This window comes from Cucumis sativus, chromosome 3 (assembly GCF_000004075.3).
Source record: "Cucumis sativus cultivar 9930 chromosome 3, Cucumber_9930_V3, whole genome shotgun sequence".
Taxonomy (NCBI): Eukaryota; Viridiplantae; Streptophyta; class Magnoliopsida; order Cucurbitales; family Cucurbitaceae; genus Cucumis; species Cucumis sativus.
This window is the reverse complement of record NC_026657.2, coordinates 23,418,374-23,438,770: the sequence shown is the minus strand read 5'-3', so window position 1 is coordinate 23,438,770 and position 20,397 is coordinate 23,418,374. Positions and strand designations below refer to the sequence as shown.

The 20,397-nt window shown below is 32.2% G+C and overlaps 3 protein-coding genes across 4 annotated transcripts; 1 reads left to right on the top strand and 2 right to left on the bottom strand.

Annotated features, from left to right (window-relative positions):
* Nucleotides 1-536: 536 nt before the first annotated feature.
* On the top strand, nt 537-2,141 carry LOC101207350. Its single transcript, XM_004145665.3, has 3 exons — nt 537-753; nt 854-1,372; nt 1,469-2,141. The coding sequence occupies exons 1-3, from the start codon at nt 564-566 to the stop codon at nt 2,044-2,046; spliced, it is 1,287 nt and encodes a 428-aa protein (XP_004145713.2). The 5' UTR covers nt 537-563; the 3' UTR covers nt 2,047-2,141.
* Nucleotides 2,102-7,954, bottom strand: LOC101216014 (protease HtpX homolog). 2 transcript variants are annotated; one of them, XM_004145619.3, is made up of 9 exons: nt 7,616-7,940; nt 5,859-5,916; nt 5,106-5,173; nt 4,770-4,949; nt 4,353-4,449; nt 3,954-4,063; nt 3,688-3,821; nt 3,421-3,608; nt 2,102-2,401 (listed from the first exon to the last, which is right to left on the bottom strand). In XM_004145619.3, the coding sequence occupies exons 1-8, from the start codon at nt 7,835-7,837 to the stop codon at nt 3,473-3,475; spliced, it is 1,005 nt and encodes a 334-aa protein (XP_004145667.1). In that variant the 5' UTR covers nt 7,838-7,940; the 3' UTR covers nt 2,102-2,401; nt 3,421-3,472. The 2 variants fall into 2 exon arrangements, with proteins under 2 accessions (XP_004145667.1, XP_011651557.1); XM_011653255.2 differs by lacking the exon at nt 2,102-2,401 and having other exon boundaries at nt 3,525-3,608; nt 3,688-3,823; nt 7,616-7,954.
* Nucleotides 7,955-8,620: 666 nt separating this feature from the next.
* Nucleotides 8,621-12,096, bottom strand: LOC101215772. The gene is made up of 6 exons (XM_004145618.3): nt 11,918-12,096; nt 10,280-10,893; nt 9,911-10,011; nt 9,407-9,490; nt 9,201-9,311; nt 8,621-9,098 (listed from the first exon to the last, which is right to left on the bottom strand). The coding sequence occupies exons 1-6, from the start codon at nt 12,079-12,081 to the stop codon at nt 9,051-9,053; spliced, it is 1,122 nt and encodes a 373-aa protein (XP_004145666.2). The 5' UTR covers nt 12,082-12,096; the 3' UTR covers nt 8,621-9,050.
* Nucleotides 12,097-20,397: the final 8,301 nt, after the last annotated feature.

The window sequence follows — 20,397 nt, the reverse complement described above, 5'->3', positions numbered from 1 at the left end:
AAAATTTTCAAATTTAACGTCGTTATACTAAATGTAATTCACTAAATTCATGAAAAGTCATCAAATGTCAAGTTAATTGCAATATCACAAAATACAAATCAAGCATTGAAAACTTACATTGTGAGAACTCAAATGTGAAAATGAGAGATTTGGTAATTTTAGGGTTCAGTCTTTTATTTATTATGTGCTTTTTCCTTTTAGTTTCAAATTGGGGCAGTGAGTGAGTTTTTTTAAATAGGTGACTTAGTTTACGTATTTAGAAAGTATCAATATTTGATACATACTTGATATTTGATATAGATTGTTTGCCTCATATAAAGTAAGTATGATTCATAGCTGACTACCAAAATTGAAGTTTCCTATACCTGTTTTTCGTCCCCTTTGAAATATTCTGGCAATTGGATGGCCAGCGCAAATGGAAACCACATGATTGGTCATACTTTCAGCTTCATTAATAACCATGCAGAAAATTTTCTAATATACAATTTAAATAAAAAAAAAAACAAAAATAAAACAGCTATTATGAAAAGTAGAATTAATAATATAGTCGGTTTTTCTTAATAATGATAAAAGCCTCTCAACTAGCTGTATACTATACCTGTTTGTCTTGCAAACTCCAAGTCAAAGTCTCCTCTTTACTCCACGTGACAATGGCATTCTGGCTCCCTTCTTCTTCCTCTTCCTCCAACCATTCATGGCTGCTACCGGAAATACTCCTCTTCCTCCTTGTTTCCACCGGAGTAACATCTAGAGGTAAAGCTGAGCCACTAGTTAAGTTTAACAGTTTCAGAAACTGAAAAGAAGAAAAACATATTATGTATACACCTCTTACATTGTCTCTGTTCCTTTTCAGAATTTCTCAAGAATGCAGATTTCGAATCTCCGCCGTCAAACTTTCCCGAGAATTCAAACAAAACATCAGTGGCACTGAAGGAAAACAACACATTTCCAGGATGGACATTTCAGGGGGCGGTTGAGTACATAACAGTGGACCAAATAAAAAACATTTCGTTGCCAGACAAAGGACATGCCATATTATTAGGGGAAGATGGAAAAATCAACCAGACCTTCACAGCCGATGCCGACATTTTGACTTACTTGCTCACCTTTGCGTTGGCACCAGGCGGTCACAATTGTTCACTTACTGCTCCATTACAAATATCTGCACCGGATAGTGATGCATTGTTTAGCTTTAGCCAGCATTATGGGAAGCAGCCATGGGAGGTCCATGGCGTTTATCTGGGCAGCTGGGGAGATAGAGAGTCTGTAAACCTTGAAATTATGAGCCAATCAAATGATTCAACACCAACCTGTTGGCCTGCAGTTGACTCACTTCATATCAAGACAATGGGTATAGTGATGCCAGACGGGGGTAAGTAGATCATTTCTAAGTTCATCGTGATGTGCTAAAAAACCATCAATATTTTGACTTCAACTAAGACATATTTGGTACTCTTGATTGGCGCAGACAACTTAGTAGTCAATGGAGGATTTGAATACGGCCCAGATTTTCTTGAGAGCTCAGAGGGAGGAGTTCTGCTGGATTCAGTTCCTACTACTTTCTTTTCACCACTAATACAGTGGGCAATCCTGGGAAAAGTCAGATACATCAACTCAAAACACTTCTTTGTACCACAAGGCAATACTGCTGTAGAATTGGTATCAGGAGTTTCATCTGGACTACAAGCAGTACCAAAACTCCAGGCGGGTTCTTCTTATACCTTGAGTTTCACACTGGGCGATGCCAATGATTCGTGCAAAGCTACATTTCTTGTTGGTGCTCAAGCTGGATTGACATCTCGGAATTTCACACTGGAGAGTAATGGAACAGGTTCGGCTGCTAAATTCTCCATGACATTCACTGCAGGTCCTGATGTTAATACAATCACTCTCCTTAGCTACACTACATCCCAAACAAAAGATGGAGACTTCTGTGGTCCAGTCATAGATGATGTCATTTTGAGGGTTTCTCGTGGACTCAGAATTTCTGTACCCTGGAAGAGTTTGATTTCTCTGTGTTTGATTACAATCGTCTGCTTTTTCTAAGGGCTGTGCCATTCTTATTTGGGGAAAAATTCAGAATAAAAACCAACAAACATTGTATTTTGTCTCAATCGAAATATAATTTATTTATTTCTGGAGATAAATAGAACCACAGTAATTGTTCCAGTACAGTACGTTTAGATTGTTGTAACTTCATATCTATGATTGGGTATAATTTGCTTAAACACCTTTGTGTCGGTGTAAATTCTGAAAATGCTGCTTCATGTAACAATGTGATTAAACTTTGCTGTGCATATGACCCGAATATCTAAAGCCTCCAATTAGGAAGTTCAGAACATAATCGTCAATGGTGGAGAGCTTTTCGTACACTGTCCATTGTATTGGCCTTTTAGATGACCTGTAAATGATACAAAATAATGAAACACAATGCTAGCCGTATCTGATAGCGATAATAGACATGCTTCCAGTACTATACAACTGCGAGGACTAGAAAGTAATGATTCCATCATGTAACATTACCCGAAGTATTAAACCAACCAACAAAATGGATACGGTTAGATTACAAATTTAGTCAAAACTTCCAAGTTTGTATATAAAACGTCACTAAACTTAAAACAGAGCCTATTAGGTTCTTAAACTTTTATTTACGTGCCTAGAAAGTCCTTGAACTTAAAAATATCTTATAAATTCTTGAACTTCCAATTTTGCGTCTAAGGGACGTTAAACTTTCAATTTTTTATCTAACATTAACAATACTCAATTTTAAATATGAAATTTATGGATCTATTAAACACTATATAAAATATTTAAGTGACCACAAACATCTTTTGTTTTAGTTGAAGAACCTGTTGAAAACAACATTCAAGCCTATTAAATAAACACAAAACCAAAAATTTCAGGACTAAACTTGTAATTTAATGAATGGATATTAACAATAACTTTACTTTTTAGCATGATGATGCAGTACAGTGAAATTATCCTTTCATGTACCTAACAAATGATACCATCTTAAATTTTGAAGTAGCATACTCCAATTCCAAACAGCAGTTTCATTCTATCTAGTGCTGTTTTTCACATCTTATAGGCTTTGGACAAGATAATGTACAAGAGGATCGAGTATGCAATACCAAAACAAAAAAACTAACATGCTTCTACGATAGAATGTGATACAAGTATAATTCATCCTTCCATAAACAAAGCAGTACTACTGTAATGGATTACCTAACCAATCAAATTTTCTTCCATAGTTACGTGATCACTCTGATGTTTTGCGGTTATCAAGGTCATGGTAACATAGACTAGATAAAAGTATATATGATGAATGTAAGTCATGGTGAAGTAATTCTACTAACGTTTAAGGTAATCAGCATCACAGTCACTAGACTAAAGGACAAAAAGAAATTCAGAATCACTTACCATATAAAAGGTACTATAACTGTCAATATTTCTGATCATGTACACAAGGTAGCTATGCTGTTTCAACAAAATTGATCTTTGTTCCACGTTTCAAAAGATTTTTATATTCTTGACCTTTTGACCAGTCATCAACTTCACGTGCTCGTAAAACAGGTAGAGGATGTGAGAGTTGTCTTGTCTGAGCATTTCTGCAAACACGGTCAGTAAGTAAGATAAGAACTTGGACGGAAATAACTTGATATTTTATACGCTTCACTGACTGTTCACCTTATATACCATCCTATAGGGCTTGAAGAAGCTTTGTCATAAGAGCGAGCTTGCTCCAAAAAGGCATCCACATTCAGTTGATCAGCTATAGATGGACAGCCCCCAGCTAGTTTCATCAAAACAGAGATGACCACCTCTTGTTGGAACAAATGAGAAATCAAATAGATGAGAAAAGAAATTCAAAAATAAAATTCATCTACATAAGAGAGAGAGAGAGAAAGACATTCAGAAGGAGTATGAGGTTTCTAGTTAAATAATTTTTGTACTTTAGAATCCTGGGCAACAAGAAGGGCAGCACGATCGCAAGTAAGCTCTGCTGCTCGAAGCCAACGGAACAACTGTTCTTCCAAGTTCCGAGCTAAAAATCCACCAAGCCCTATAAAACATAATAAATGAAAGTGGGTACTTACTTGAATACTTTTAGCCTGAGCCTACACACCGTTTTAAATACTGCATTATAATGTTTGTTCATTGACATGAAGCAACAATCATTTACTTTCATGCTAAATTTTTTGTGTGCACAAGAACAATGCCCTCAATAACTTTGTCTTCTAGAATTAGAATATTACACAATTATATTAATACTTCACAGTTAGCACTCTGTCATTCTCCAAACGGACCAACCCACAAATTTATACTAACCAGACCGTGATTTAAATGCTTACCAGGTACAGTGTAAGCTCCCACGGTAAGAATATTCGCAAATGTAAGCCACACACCATGATCACATTTTAGATGACCCAATTCATGAGCCAAAACAGCCTAGAAATTTCAAGTGAGAAAATTACGTCGTGGGACAGATAGCATCAAATAAGAAACAAAAGGATGGAAAACAAATAGGCAAAAATGAAATAATAAATAACAATGACTTCAGTTCCACGTTATGGTTTGGCCATGTATTTGATCAATGATGTATGCGCAAAGCATTTTTCGTTTATTTTTTTTTTATTTACTCAAATATTACGAAAGTTGAAGACACAAATTGATTCGGCAAACTAAGAGGCTCAGACTGCATCAGCTACACATAATTTTGGTTAGAACGGGTGCTATCAATCAGACAACAGCATAAGATAACTGCTGACCTGCAATTCTTTTCCTGTAAGAAGCTCCACAAGGCCGGTATGAACAACAACAAACGGCTTTTTACCACTTATGGCTAAAGTATAAGCATTTGGCACAGGATTTTGACGGACATATAGATCTGGAGCCTCAACATTCAGTACTTCGGCAGCCTCAATCATAAGTTGATGAAGATCAGAAAGCTGAAAAAGGAAGAAACATTTACTAAACATTAGTTGTAAAATCCCCAGGTTCAATTCCATCACGTTCATATAATAAGGATCAACAAATCGCATCATCCAATTTCCATATTACAAAGAGTACAATCATGAGATGAACGATTTTTAGAGTAGAAAAACCTGATTTTCAGAAACAAGAATTGATGTTCCAATGTTCTCAAGAAGCATGACTTGCTCAGCCACGGTTCCTGCCATGACGAAACAACAGTACCATTAAACAGAACAAAGTAATAATAATAATTAGCACTATGTAACCAATGAGCGGCCAATTAAGAGTATGGAAGTAACTATTGAAATATATAATGTGTCAAAGGAATAACAGCTTATATAGCCTATGTAGGTTGGCGTAATGGATAATAAGACCAATGTAAACCATAAACGCCTTAAGGGAAAATGGATTCAAGTCATGGTGGTTAAAAGCTGCCTACAATTTAGTTTCCTATGCACTTTCTTAGTAATTACATGTAGTAGGGTTCGGACCGTTTTCTCTCATAAATCAAAGTGCATGCTAGCTAGTCCAAACATTCACATATATAAATAAAGATAATTTATGCTCACATGATCATATATATAAAATAAGTTTACGTTGAAAGGTTGATATACTGTCTTTAATGATTTAATCATCTTGACAAAAACAACACCAACCAAGTTGCAAATCAGATTTCTTAAAGCTCTTTGTAGTTCATTCACTAGAACAGATTCACAAGATTAACCCAAATTGTAACAACTAACAACTCAGTCATGCACCAACAATAAAATATGGATACTCAAGCTGGATATTCAGCAAAAGCAAGAAAATTGTTTCTAATATGTATATCCAAATCAATTGGATGCTCAATAATCATTCTTCAGTTCTTCAGTTCTCAGTCCTACCCAATAAAACCTTCCCCAACTCGCTCAACCCTGGAATTGCCCGCAAAATCATTGTGTTCTGCATAAAAGGACAATGCTTGACTTAGTAACAAAATATCTGACTCGGAATGATATGAACATAATTATTTTTTATTAAAAAGAAGGAAATTGCCATAAGTTACTTCTATCTTCTAACATCGTAGAGTACACCATTGATCTTATTTTCAAATTGTCTATGAATTCTTTTATGAAACAATTTTACAATCCTTTAGTTTTTAAAGATACTTGAATATAAGGTATTAATTGTTGAAGTCAACAGATGACTCCATTCTAATCTGTGAGTGTCCGACCAGCTTATCACCATGAATTTGAACCCATAATCTCTTAGTTAGTTATTGAGACTATCTCCTTTTTACCACTAGCTCAACCCATGATAGTTGGGCTAAAATATCAAATTGAAAGATTAATTCACTCTAGTCTATTCAAAAGCTTAAACATCTTGGTTTAAAGCAATATAGATGGTATCACAACAACAGATCCAAGCAATGTCAGTCTCTTATCATTTTATATTCCCAGCTTACCCATCATGCCTCGAAAACCAAGAGTAACTTTCAAATCAGTATTAGCTCTTCTCACGAGAATTGGAATAGACTTCCATTCTCATCGCCAGAGAACAAACATTGCAAATAAATTCTAGGAACACACACAACAAATATGAAGAGAAAATAAGTGGTTTAATTGTTTGAAAAATGAAATTTGACTGGCTTTTCCAAAACAAGGTTTTCAAGCCTTTTTGCATCACAAAGCCTTTTAGGATTTTCTTTTCTGGTTTTACTTAGCTGGCTTTCTTGCTCCATTCTAGTTCTAGCACGCTTTCTCATCGCTTCATTCTAGTTCTAGGTTTTTCTCACTTTTAGTCACTTTCTTGAACTTCACCCCTACACTAGGTTTATTTGGCACCCTGAAAAGCTCCTTGGTTGCCATTGGCCATCGCTCATTGCAAAAAAGAGAAAGAAAAACAACTCTGCCTGTTGTCGCCATTGCCTTCGTCATAGATAAAATACAAGGAAGCGAGCAATGTTTTTGGAAACTCTTCATTCTTGGGCCCCAGCGGACGATCATGATAGTCTTAAATGGAATCTTAATGCTAATGGCAGCTTTACTACAAAGTCTACTTTTCTTAAATTAACCAAGAGATCCCCACCATTGTTGTTCCCTTGGTTCCACATATGGAAGACTAGAATTCCAAAAAAGGTGAAATTCTTCTTATGGTGGCTCACCTATAGAAGACTTTAACACTCATGAGAAACTTCAAAAAAAGATTCCAGCACACCACGCTCAGTCCTTCAATGTGCTGCCTTTGTTTCAAAAACAAGGAAACCCATTTATTTCTGCATTGTATTTTACTAGGAAAGCATGGAACACTTTGTTTAGAATCTTCAATTTGGAGGTTTGTCTTCACAGTAGGCCAGTACGGTTGATAGATGGATGCTCGAAGGTCTCAATATCAGAGGTTATAGTCCGAAAGAAAAATCTTGTTGAGTTGCACTACTACCCGTTGTCTTTTATGGTGTATTTGGAAAGAGAGGAACAGTAGAAATTTTTAAAACAATTATTTTGATAGTTGAATACATCAAATGACCCAAAACTAATGTGTCTCGTAGCAGTCAGAGGCAAGATTAAAAGAACTTGGCCTCCATAGCAAACAAGAAACTTCACCAAAGTCCAAAAAGACGTAATCATGAAGTGAGTTTAAAGAAACGAGAAAAACTACTAACCTGCTTATCGAGAGGATGGCGGAAATCGTCGGCATCAAGGTCGCGAAAGGCGAGGGAGGCAGCTGCGCAAACGGAGGACCTAATTCTCTTAGTGACCGGCGACTGGATTCCGAAACGGATTCCAAAGGTAGTGAAACTGAATCTGTAGGAGGATGAAGATCCGATTCCGCGAGGAACAGGATTTGTGGTGAGGCAGAGAGAAGAAAGGGGAACTGAAGCCATGGAAGCAGAAAGAGGAAGGGGAGGTTGGAGAAGGAAATGAAGATTAGTGGTTTAATTGGTGCATTAGTATTGGGCGAAAAGGGAGCTGATGATATTTATTTTATTGGGGGTTACGTTTTGGATTTATGGCCACTGACCATACTTATGGTTAAAACTTGGCGCCATTTCGTTTTCCTTTGACCGTTGATCGCCCCATCAACCGACCTTAAAACCACCTTCCCTAACACCATCAAAAGTTTCAATAATCTATATTCAAATTGAATGATAATAGTAACAATAATCTTGGAGGGATAAGATTGGAAGTTATTGAATTTGAACTTCGTTACATATTTAAGCTAATTGACAAAATACAATTAGATATTTAAGCTAATTGACAAAATACAATAAGGTTGAGACTATATCAAAATCTTAATTTCACTCTATTGAAGGTAATTAAATTAAAATTTTAATTTATAATAAATTATGAAAGAAATTAAAATTTTAATAATGTATATAAAAACTACAAATGATAAAAAAAAAAGTAGTATTTTAAATAAATGGATTAATTATAAATGAAGAAAAGTTGAGAAGGGGTTGAGGAAGGATTGAGAAAGGGTTGAGAGAAGAAGTTGAGCGTAAAACATACCCTAATGGAGAAGTGAAGCACTTTCAAAATTGTTATCAGACAAGGTTAGCTAAAACTTCTAAAAATTCATTATCGTGCTTTGAAATTTGACTATGCATTTTACATCTTTCCTTCCAAATGCTGATACACATTAACAAAGACTAAATTAAAAATAATAGTTCAATATCCAAATCTCTTAATTTTTCATTACTTTTTTTTCTTTCAAGCTAATAATAGAAAGAACATAACAGTGCCTGTTGTGTTGCACCAACCCATAAAAGTCTTTGATAAGAAAGAAACACACAAGCCTAAAATATGGCTGCATTTTTTTATCCATATATATGGCTCTATCATTCACTATTACATTATCTACTCACCTTTGTCTGATGATACAATACAACAATACAAGAAGATACAAATATTTTTTTTCCCTTATTTTGGCTTCAGCCCCCACTCACCAAACTCACTATTCTCCCTGCTTGATCAGCAGATTCATCCTAAGCTTGCGCTCTTTGAAAAATCTGTGTCTTAGCCTTAGCTGACAGGAACCATTGAGCCCTCTTCATTCGCCATTTAGTGTGCTGCATAAGCTTCTCATTGTTGATTAGCTTATGATGCTGAACCTGCTTGCTCACACAGGTCTAGGAGATCCAATGTCTGCACCACCACCAACCAAACTTATACAGAATAAGTATTTGAAACATACAAGAGGAGAGGGAAAAGAAACTTAACAACTGGAGAGAAGAATGATTGCGGTACCTCAGGGATTGATAGTTCAAGACGGAATTTTGGACCATCATAGTGGTGCAAGACTGGCCGGAAGGAATCTTCTTCTAGTGCCCTGCAGAGTTTCCTAATGCGGATCCTTACCTATTTTTTTGGGGAAAAAATACTTCTATTAGCAAATTATAAGCCTCCTACAAACAGGAGCACAAGAAAATGGAATACTGCATACAAGACTCTACCTGAGCCGGAAACCTGGATTCACCTTTACATTTCTTGTCTTCCCAAGCAGTCGGATCAATGTTGGAGCCCCCAAAACTTGCTGCCTGCAGTAACCAATTGTGAACCAAAATAAGTAGCAGAATTCAAATCAGGTTACCTAACAGTTACCTTTTTTAAGGAAAAAGGAACTTCAATCAAGATTTCACTTTTCCCTTATGCGAGTTTCAATGTCCAAAACTATTAACAATTGAAGATTCTTCAGTAATAAATGACATACAACATCTACCATCTTATTGGCATGACATTAATGATACAGTAAATATAAGGAATATAAAGAGAATCTTCTAGACCTAAGCCATTTTTACATGATTGTATCAGACCACGTCATAATGGCCACTTGTATGTTCTTTACCAGTAATCACATATTATTGTAAGCACAAATATGATATACAAACCTAGACTTGACAAGATGTTTGACATGATGAAAGTAACTGGAGAAGGATGTAAATATAAAGATAACAGACCTCAAAAATCCCATGTAACTGATGGGTGGTGTAGTTATAGAGAAACAGAGGCAAGCCTGGAGTTATTGCACGCACCGAGTCCCTATACCTTGGAGGCAAACCTGCAAAACACACAAAGAATAAAGCATATGACATTGCGCCACTAACTATTTCCCGTAATCTAGCCACTGTATTACAGGTTCACACATAAAGTTCTAATCATTCATTTGATAAGTGAAACGCAAGCAAATTTGTTTTAAAAAATCCAGCAGCTCATCTTGATAAGTACACAAAATGCAAATCTGAGAAATGCAGCATAATAAACATACAGTTACTTGTACATGCTATCTGCAAGGTCAGAAAAAAAATGTAGGGTAAAAGCACAATTACCAAAAAGTTGCCTCTTTAAGTCTTCTTGCATGGTATCATTGTTACAGACAAAGATGTATCCACCAAGAACTTCATTTCTGGGCAGTGTCTCTGTTGCTGGCAATGTCTTGAACCTTTTATCAATTGCATTGATGGAGTTAGCATTTTCACCAACGTTATTGTTGGTACTACTGTAATTGGTAAGATCTTTGTTGATATAATCATTGCCACTGAACTTAGCACCAGGTAAATTTCCAGCAACATTTGTATTGTTTTTCACATAAACTGCATTCATGTTGTAAATTCCATTCCTCAATGAACTTTTGTTAACAGGGTCGGTCATTTTTGAATCCAAGCTCAACATGTTAAAGTTGAAACTCTCAAATTTGTTATCTTCCTGAAAACCAAACTTTTCCCTTGGCCTTGCATCAAGAGTGCTCTTTGAAAAATCAAGGTTATTCATGCGCTCCCCCTTTGATCTGGTCTGCTCAGCCAGTTTAGATGCAGCCCATAACCATTTATGATCTTCAGAGACTTTTGTCTGACCTCGCAGCTCATCACCCAATTGCCAAAAGCTATATGAACCATCCATATTGCAGCACTTGATTGTGATATCAATGAATGAATGAAGATCCCTATACAAAATAATAACTATAAGTAGGAAAATAAAAATAAATTAAATGTAACTATCAACAGAGAGATAGAGAGATGAGTAAAAATTGAACGATTAAATAATCACTTATATTGAAAAATGATTAAAACAACCTAGCAGTAGCAGTTCAGATGTAGAACCACTATTTTATTTATTTATTAGGGGGGTGGGGGGAACGATGAAGATGAATTTGATTCAGAAAAAGATCTTTTTATAATAGGGGAAAACAAACAAAAGCAATCCTTGCGGATCAAAATGAACCCCAAATGAAACTCCATGGTTACATAAGACACAAGGGAGCCATGAAAAACTCCCATTGCACTACTTAACAGCCTAGCATAATGTTAGAAACAGCTCTCAAAAGTTCATTTCTAGGACCACTAGGGAAGACACTGTCATCCCAACAAAAGGCACAAATGTCAACGATAAGCATGAAGTTGAAAACAGATATACAAACCCAGATCAAAACCTCTCTATTTCAGTAAAAGGAAATGAAAATAATAATAATAATAATCAAAACTAACCAAATTCAAAAATCCATTTCCAATACACAATTCAATCCCATGGCACAAATTCAAAACAAAGTCAAACATGACCTCAAGAAGACATAAGAACATTTCCACCACTCATTTCAACACATTTATGATTCCTTTACACATTCTCCAGTCCCCTTGAAACAAAGAACACAGTCAAAAGATCCAAAATCCTCCTCCATGCAATACACAACTCCAAATCTGGAGAATCAAGAATTCACCACAAAAACAACATAACTTCCAAACTCCAAAGACAAGTCCACATCATACAAACGTCTATGTTCAAAATATAAACAAAGAAACAAGACCCAGAAGAAAAAAAACGAGATTGGGAAAAGACAATTAAAGAGATGATTGAATGCGAAATTAGCAAAAGTGGAGTTAAAAGAGTTAAGGGGAAATCAACGAGTAGGAAGAGATAAGGGAAGAAGGTAGGAAAAGAAAAGCGAGAGTTGTATGGATTTGAAGAGTTACCTGAGAGTAAGAAGCCCTAGATTTAGGGATCCAGAATTTGTGAGAGAGAAAGAAGGGGGTTTTATATGAAGCCGAGCGACAGGGGAGACAGAGGAGTAAAGAGGAAGGATCTTTTGGGTTTTTAAAGAAACGCCATCACCAAATTGTCCTCCAATAGTTTTCATAATTTCAATGTTTGCCACTGTATTCAATTTTTTTGAATTTCAGTTTAAATTTTGAAATCCAAAACCGCACCCACTTTTTCTATGGTTATATTAAAAACTTCATTCCCAATTTTTCAAAGCATATTTTTAACACTCTTCTCAAGTAGTTGCGATTTTGAGATATTTTCATTGAGTAATAGCATGCTACAAAACATTGCACCAATTAAGAGTAAACGAATATCACTACCAAACTCGTTTCAAATAAGATAGATCTACCAAACTTTTTAAAAAAGACCCTAAAACTCGTCCTTAAAAATTTTGAGTCCCTATCCACAATCCACACATCTTAATTGCTTAAACTCGGACCATCATAAACAACGGATGAATAGAAATGAAAAGTTTATCTTTTATCGCATACCAATTTACTACAATTAATTTGAGAAAGTTATCTTCACATGGTCTCGTTTTTGCTTCTAAACGTATATTGTTAGCTAACAAGAAGTTAACTTAAATGACATTCCATATTAGTAATTCCAAATTTGATTTTTAAATTTTCGAACATGCTTGTAAGAGAAGAGAATATTCTATAGGATATTATAGATAGGTTTGAATGTTTCTTAGTTGTTGAGTTGGTTTTATATATACTTCTTAGTTTTCAATCAAATGTTTGTCGGTATACTTTTATAACCATATATATAATTTTTATAACCATATATATTTGGATTTTCGTTTATTCTTGTAACCAATTTGGATTTTTATAGATAATATTTGGATGCATCCATTATGCATCAAATTTTTCACATCCATTTTCATTATTCACGTCAAATTAATAATTAAAATGTTGAATTAAATCCTTTTTTGATTTTAAACTTGGTATGTTGCTCAATTTTTATTTTAAATTTTAAAAAATGTATGGTTTATTCTTTCACGAAATGATGACATGCTTTAATGTCTATATTTGAACGATTAAGCTCTCAATTCATCATATTACCTAAATTGAGAAATAGTCGAGAAATTTTACTAATTTATTCTCTAAAATATTGTATGCACATAATCAAACATGTATCAAATAATCCCAAAAAATTAAATTTTGTTTTCCCTTCCTCTAAAACTCAAATCAATAGATCTCCTACTTGCCTCCACACCCTTTACGATTTTTATTATTTTTTAAAATTGGAATCTCAAAACAAATAAGAAGATCAACATTGAATAGAATAAAGAAAATAAAATGGAATTGACCTATAGTGTTAGCATTCATGGCAAGCTAAAATAAACAAATTAAAAAAAATGCAATGCATGTATAAAATAAAGGAAAGTTTGCAAAAATAGCAAAGAAAAAATTATGATAATAGAGTTCATGTCATTTACATTTAATTTTTAAAATTACAAAAATAGCAAATTTAAAAAAAGATTATCGTCAGATTACAGTCATATTTGTCAAATGTGCAATATGTAAAAAAAAATGGTGTTGTGAGCTTTTTTTTCTAATTTCTTTTATCATCTAATGCAATTTTCATAAAATAAATGGGGTTTTTCAAAATAATTAAGAAAAACATATTATTTACACCCATAGAAAAAATCACTAAACGACTAAAAAAATTGTTACACTCAAATTTTCTAAGAAGGGTAAATATTTTATCAATTTTTCTATTTCTTACACTTTTTCTAAAATTAACTTTACGAAATTACAAATAAATATTCTCACAATAAATTAGAACTCCCCTCCCCTCAAGCCTCAAACAAGATGATGAAATAATTATAAGAGAAATTTAAAAAAAAAAAAAAAAAACCTCAAAGAATCACAAAATATCTCAAACTTTAGGCACTAAAAAGTTTGTATATTGATGAAATTACATCTAACATGAGTTGAGAAAGTGAAAAGTAGAATGACAATGATTCAAAATGACAACGATCAAAATTTTAAAGATAGTGTGGCTCTTTGAGTTATTCAATAAAACATCAAAAATTAAAACACATATAGGAGTCATATTATCATTTCATTCATGAGTTAATAGAATCTTAATACTAGAGACTAAAATATCTCTTTCTAAACGTTCAGGAACTAAAATTGATATTTTTAAAAGTTTAAGAATGAAAATTATATTGAATAAATTGGTAGAAAGTGTAGGTTACACAATTTTAAAAGCTTCCTTGAATTGATTATCTCGCCTATGAAATTATTTCACTACCCATTAACTTAATTAAAATAATAAATATTTTTCAATCAAATATTAAAATGGTTAGAGAAATGGAGAGGAAGGGTTACTTCTATTCTAATAAAATTGTAAGAATACTTATAATCAAAAGGTTAAAATTGACTAAAAAAATTTCTCCACACGCGAACTTTTATATATACTATAGATAAATTAAATAATTTTTTAAAATAATATTATTAAAAATTTTCTCATCGTGTTTGAATAAACTTTATTGTCATTTTGGAAATTTTGGTGCACTATGGGTTGATGATTAATTTGATTTTATGCTTTTGAATTTTTGTTTCATAAATTCATGTAATAATTTTAATTGATTAGAATAATTTTGTTTTATCAATAGATTTTGTAGGGATTCCCATAATCAAATGAATGGATAAGAAAAGTATTGGTTTTTTTTAAGGAAGCCCTTCTATTATGTGGATCAAACTAGTCAAAATATGGGTGACATAGATTAATGGAAGTCGTGTATCCGATACTAGGGGTATAAGAATGACCTGGGTAATCTGATAACCTAGACTACCCATCCCATATTATGAATTGGGTTGGGTTGAAAAAATTAAATTTTTTCGAGTTGGGTTGGATTTTGGGTTATGGGTTGAAAAATTCGGTTTAACTCAACTTAACCCAACCCGAATTTATATAATATATTTCCCTTTCCTCCTCCATTTCGTGTGTGTTTTCTTTCTTATTCACTCCACCTTGCGCGACCGTCCTTCTTATTCTTAGTTTCAGTCGTCTGTCTTCCATCTCGCGTGGCCGTCCGTCTTCTTTTCAGTTCTCCGTCGTCTTTCTTCTTCTCAGTTCTAAGATTTCAGATCTAAAGTCTCAATGACTTTCTTCCTTCATTTCGCGTTTTCTTTCTTCTCCACTCTACCTCGTGCGCGTTGTTTTCGTCGTCTTCTCAGTTCTCAAATCTGAAATCTAAAATATACTCAGTTTATCTTCACCATTTGTCTTTGTCATTCATCTTCCCTGTCGGTCTCCTCCCTCCCCTAACCGTCCGTCTCCCTCTTCTCAGCCGTCAGTAAAAAAAAAAAACATTACAATCCGAAAATCCAACTCAACTCAATCCATATTTTATAGGTTAAGTTGAAAACTAAATTTGAATTATTCGAGTTGCCAACCCAAATAACCTAAAATTATGGGTTGGGTTGAGAATATCTCCTGGTCCAACCCAACCCAATTACACATCTATCCAGTACATGACTTCCTTCAATAACTCAAAACCACCGTGTTTTTTACCATAGATTGGGATTATACCCAATTTTTTAAATTTCTTTTGATACTATCCCATTTTTATCATTATTTAAAAAAACATTAATTTTCAAAATACTCCAAAAAAATAACTTTTTAAAAACAAAATATAACTTTACACACAGATATATATATATTTGGTTTTTATGATTGAAAGGATGTATGGTTAAAGTTGCGGCCAAAATATTAGAAATTGGTAGAAATAGTAACTAAAGTGTGATATTTAAAAAGATGTGGAGGGATGCAATGGGCAAAGAAAAATGGGGGCAAAATTGTAAAATGAATTTATTTAAATGGAAATTAGATAAGAAATATAAAATTAGCTGGCAAATCGCTTTGTGTACGCTATAAGGTCCATATCCATTGTTTCCCCAACAAATTATAACGACATGTGCATTTATGCTACACTTTTAAATTACCAAATACCTTATAATATCATCTTTTTTGAGGTACTCACAAATTGTCCTTTTTTCTTCATCAAATTTGGTAAAATAACAATAAATTTATATTAAAACTTTCCTCCTTATCTATATATATATATAAAGATTTTTTAATACTAAAAACGTTTTTCTAATAAATTTAAATTCTTTTAATCTTTTAGTCTATAAAATTTAAAATTTGTGTCTGTTTGATTTTCGAAGTTGGTAAATAAACAGTGCTTTCAGTTTGTAAAATGAAAATTTATATATTACTGTGTTTTATTAGATGATTTTTTTTTCTTTCTTTTCTAACCTTTCCTTTTCACTTTCCCTTTTCTCTCATTTCTCCTATGCAAGACCCTTCACCCCTTCTCTTCGACTTCCCTTCTCTCCTCCCTTTGTTTCTTAATTTGGTTGCATCTTATCGTTGGTATAATCCCTCCAGGCGCCAGCTATTTCTACAACTCAAATGTTATCTGAAGCTTTTCCTTTTTCCTTTTTTAAACTTTCAACAACCTTCACCCTTACCCCACAAAATTTAATTAATTTACTTGTAACAAAATAATTAGGTTTTTTTATATATAAAAAAATCATAATTTGAGATCACAAAATGAGATAGATACATTCTTGTGCTATTGCAAGGGCCACCTTTGCAATAACAAATTGGCCCTTTGCAATAACAAATTTAACTTTCGTTTGAAAGTACCTAGCATTTACATGGGGAATTTACATTATATATATATAGGGAAATTACTATGAATAGTAAAAAATGCAACTATTAAAAAATATAGAAAAAAAAAAGTTAAATGAACAGACAGTTTGAATTTTGTTATCTTTCAATTTTGTTATTTTCAATAAATAATTAAATTTCAATTTTATTTATCATACGTTTTATATGTTATCATTAATTTTGAATTTGATTCTAATTTAGTTTTTAAAATGTTACAATTTTACCCCTAAGTATTGTTTCAAATTAACTTATAAGTTTCCATATTTTATATGTTTAATTTTGAATTTTCGCTGAATACTCATTTTTAGTGTTTAATGTTAATGACTATAATTTTAAAGAATCCAAAGAATTATAATTAATTAAGCGACGTTGATTTTTTGATCACTAACAAAATTCATTGAATGAGAAATTTTGGATCAATCACGTCATTTACAAAATTATTGATCACGAGAGAATACGAACAATTGAACTTGTGACTAACTAAAAGTTAAGATGTGTCCCAAATTGTAATTGAAGACATAAATTGACAAATCTTGATGGCGCCACGTGTTTTCATCATGACCGTTGAACCAAGATTAAATATTATTTATTTGGACTAAATTTCATTGAACCAAAGAAATAAGATTAATTTAGCCCAAACACTAGATTAGACTCAAATTCATAGGGTTGGACTTGGGGACTTGATTCGTGAACTAGCCAAAACCTAACCACATAAAGTCCACCAAAAAATTCTATAAATAGAGAAATCATAGAGAGTTCTCCTAATAACAAGAAGACTTAATAGCTCCTCATAAATGAACTCTTACAAACTCAAGTTCCTTGGAGATACAAATATTCAACTTCAAGAACTTCACAAACTCTACTTTCATACATCAAGCATACGTATTCGATCGAGAAAGAAACGGAGCATCAAACAATCTGACCAAACACATCACATCAAATCAACATAATCACCCGCACAAATTCAATTCCACATGTAAGTTTCTTCAAAAATTTGGTGCGAACAAAATTAATTTTAAATTTTCATTAAAGTTAATTAATAAACATTTTATTGAAAAATTGAAATTATTTAAAATATATAAAATTTGAAATTTTAAAGACCAAATTCAAAACAAAAATAAAATTTTAAAGTTAAATTTATAATATTTTAAAATTTAAAGATCAAATTAATATTAAACCAAAAAACTTAATAACTAAAATGTAACATTTTAAAACATTTCTACTGTACGAAACTAAACGGACAAAAGTAATATACATTTTTTTCTAATATTTTTTTTATAAATACTTGTATGTTTTAGAAAAGTTAATCATAAATTACTACTCCTAAGATTAATTTATTGAAAATGTGATGATTAAATTAGTAATAAAATACAAGAAAAAGTATAAAAACAAAAATGTTGGACAAAATATCACTTATGCAAAACGTAATATCAATTTTTTTAAAAAAAGTTTTTTTTGGTAGAATGGTGATTTTAGTTTTTCTACATTAATTTGTTTTTGAGAAAAATTATTCCATGTGGTCATTTTTTTTGTTCTTTTAATTAAAAATTGAAATAGTGGTAGCTTTCCCAATTTGGGACGACGACAATTTGACGAGTTTTAGGAAGAACACTTTAGAATAGTTTACAGTTCTATATTTCTAATAAGTTAAATTTTGAAAATGTACACATTTGATGGTGCTTTTGTTATGCCCATGTTTATATTTAGTCTATGATATTAATCACCAACCTTATAGATTGTTTAAATTTATTAGTTAATTGGATGTTAATTATAAATCAAAGTATAACATGTGGATTGGGAGAATCAAACTTCTAACCTAAGTATAACATGTGGATTGGGATAATCAAACTTCTAACCTAAGTATAACATGTGGATTGGGAGAATCAAACTTCTAACCTAAAAATTGATATTACAGAGATTTATGTATGTTAGGAGTGATTTTGGACTAAAAGGTAAAAATGACATATAAGAGAATTAAAAGAGTTGATTTGGCTGAACGCTAGATTGAACTGATGGATCTCGGACAAGCTAAGGTTAGAGCTGAGCGCACAATATTAGATATCCCATGCACAATTCGATCCACCATTGGCTTAGATTGGAGTTGAGAATTATATTGATCCAAAGTCAAATTGGCTTACTCGCCCTTGATTGAGCCCAACACAAAATTTGTTTCTCCCACATAGATGTAACTCCTAATAGGAGATATAAGAGCTGGAGAACTATTGAGAAGCCCTAAAAAGAAACATAATAGGTCATTCAACCCTATAAATATGGAAGGCGAAGAAGATGAAAAAGATATAGTTGACTTTCCATTAGTAATTTCCTACCAAGATTAATTTTCAAACTTTTTAAAGTGTGTGTGATCCACGTCAAATTGTGTAATTCTTTTTAAATTACAACTGATATTCTTCCTCAAATACAAATTTACTATGTTTATCAGATTGAGATCATTTGACCTCATCAGTGATCTCTAGTAGCTTGCTCACTTCACTTATCCAAATTTTAGCCTCAACGATGCCTATTTATCAAACTTTGCTCCTTTTGGTATATTGAAATATCAACCGAAAATATCAATTTTATAATCAATAACCTTTATTTGTAAAATTAGTATATTTTAAATTTATTTTAATGTGGTTTTAAAATTATAAATTAAAATTTACATTTTAAAATTAATTTTAATTAATTACTTCTAATAATAAAAAATTAAATTAACTACATCAAAGAATACAAATATCTATTGAAAGATTGGGCAGAAGTATAAAAGAAAGTTCACACACTATTGTTTGTGATATAAGATATGCATGAAAATAACTCATTATCATCAGGTTTGTACCAAATAAGGGTATGCACATTCCTTATCTATTCTCATCTTTATTTTCATCTTCGTTATCTACATCTAAACGATATTCACTCCCCACACAACATAAGTTTATGTAATTAATATTTGAATTTTTATTTTCTAAAAAGTATATACGATCAGTCAAAAAAATGAATTCTGAAAAATTGAGTCATATGTCGTATGTTTGCCTTTTAAGTTGGTATTAGTATAACTATTCTAAATTACTTGCATTAGAATTGATTTTTTTAAATTCTAATACATATAAATATAATAAAAAAATAGAATATATGAAGGATATATAGACACTCAAATTGTAGTTTTAATATTTTGGGATTCATCATAAATTCCTTTTAAAATATTTGAAAACAATTTGTCAGTATATTTGACTAAGTATTAAAGTGGTAGCATGTGGGCAAAAAAAAGGACAGAAAAAATAAAAAGCAAATTGTATGTAAGAAATTCATTTTGCATTAAATTAAATATACAATAATCATTCATATTCCTTTGGTTTCTCTCTTTACTTTTCCAGTTTGATTATGATTTAGAAAATTCTATTGTGTCTTGTAAGTTACCAACAATTTTGAATCAAACCACATGTTGTTAATATATATATATGTTTATCATTGTAATTATTAATTATTTAAGGAAAGCACATGGGCGGGGTTACTTGAAAACAATAATAGTTGGTGAATGCATGCTTTGATTGGTTGTTTTGCTTTTGTTTTGTTGTTTTGGATGAATTACTTCAATGGTTTTTTTTTCTTTATAATCAATATTTTGTTTGTTTTGATTTGGAAGATTCTTATTGATTTGTAAAAAGAAAAAAGAACTATAATATTTGGATAAAGTAATCAAGTTATTAGGATTATATTAGACATTTAT

What these genes read in the sequence shown, in the direction of transcription:
- LOC101216014 (XM_004145619.3), bottom strand. Translation starts at nt 7,837, where the DNA reads ATGGCTTCAGTTCCCCTTTCTTCTCTCTGCCTCACCACAAATCCTGTT. An exon ending in GTTGGGGAAGGTTTTATTGG is followed by an intron (nt 5,174 to 5,858) that starts GTAGGACTGAGA and finishes TCGTCATGGCAG; the next exon opens with GAACCGTGGCTGAGCAAGTC. An exon ending in TTACAGGAAAAGAATTGCAG is followed by an intron (nt 4,450 to 4,769) that starts GTCAGCAGTTAT and finishes TGAAATTTCTAG; the next exon opens with GCTGTTTTGGCTCATGAATT.
- LOC101207350 (XM_004145665.3), top strand. Translation starts at nt 564, where the DNA reads ATGATAAAAGCCTCTCAACTAGCTGTATACTATACCTGTTTGTCTTGC. An exon ending in CACCGGAGTAACATCTAGAG is followed by an intron (nt 754 to 853) that starts GTAAAGCTGAGC and finishes GTTCCTTTTCAG; the next exon opens with AATTTCTCAAGAATGCAGAT. An exon ending in TATAGTGATGCCAGACGGGG is followed by an intron (nt 1,373 to 1,468) that starts GTAAGTAGATCA and finishes TGATTGGCGCAG; the next exon opens with ACAACTTAGTAGTCAATGGA.
- LOC101215772 (XM_004145618.3), bottom strand. Translation starts at nt 12,081, where the DNA reads ATGAAAACTATTGGAGGACAATTTGGTGATGGCGTTTCTTTAAAAACC. An exon ending in CTAGGGCTTCTTACTCTCAG is followed by an intron (nt 10,894 to 11,917) that starts GTAACTCTTCAA and finishes TATTTTGTATAG; the next exon opens with GGATCTTCATTCATTCATTG. An exon ending in TTGAACTATCAATCCCTGAG is followed by an intron (nt 9,099 to 9,200) that starts GTACCGCAATCA and finishes GTGGTGGTGCAG; the next exon opens with ACATTGGATCTCCTAGACCT.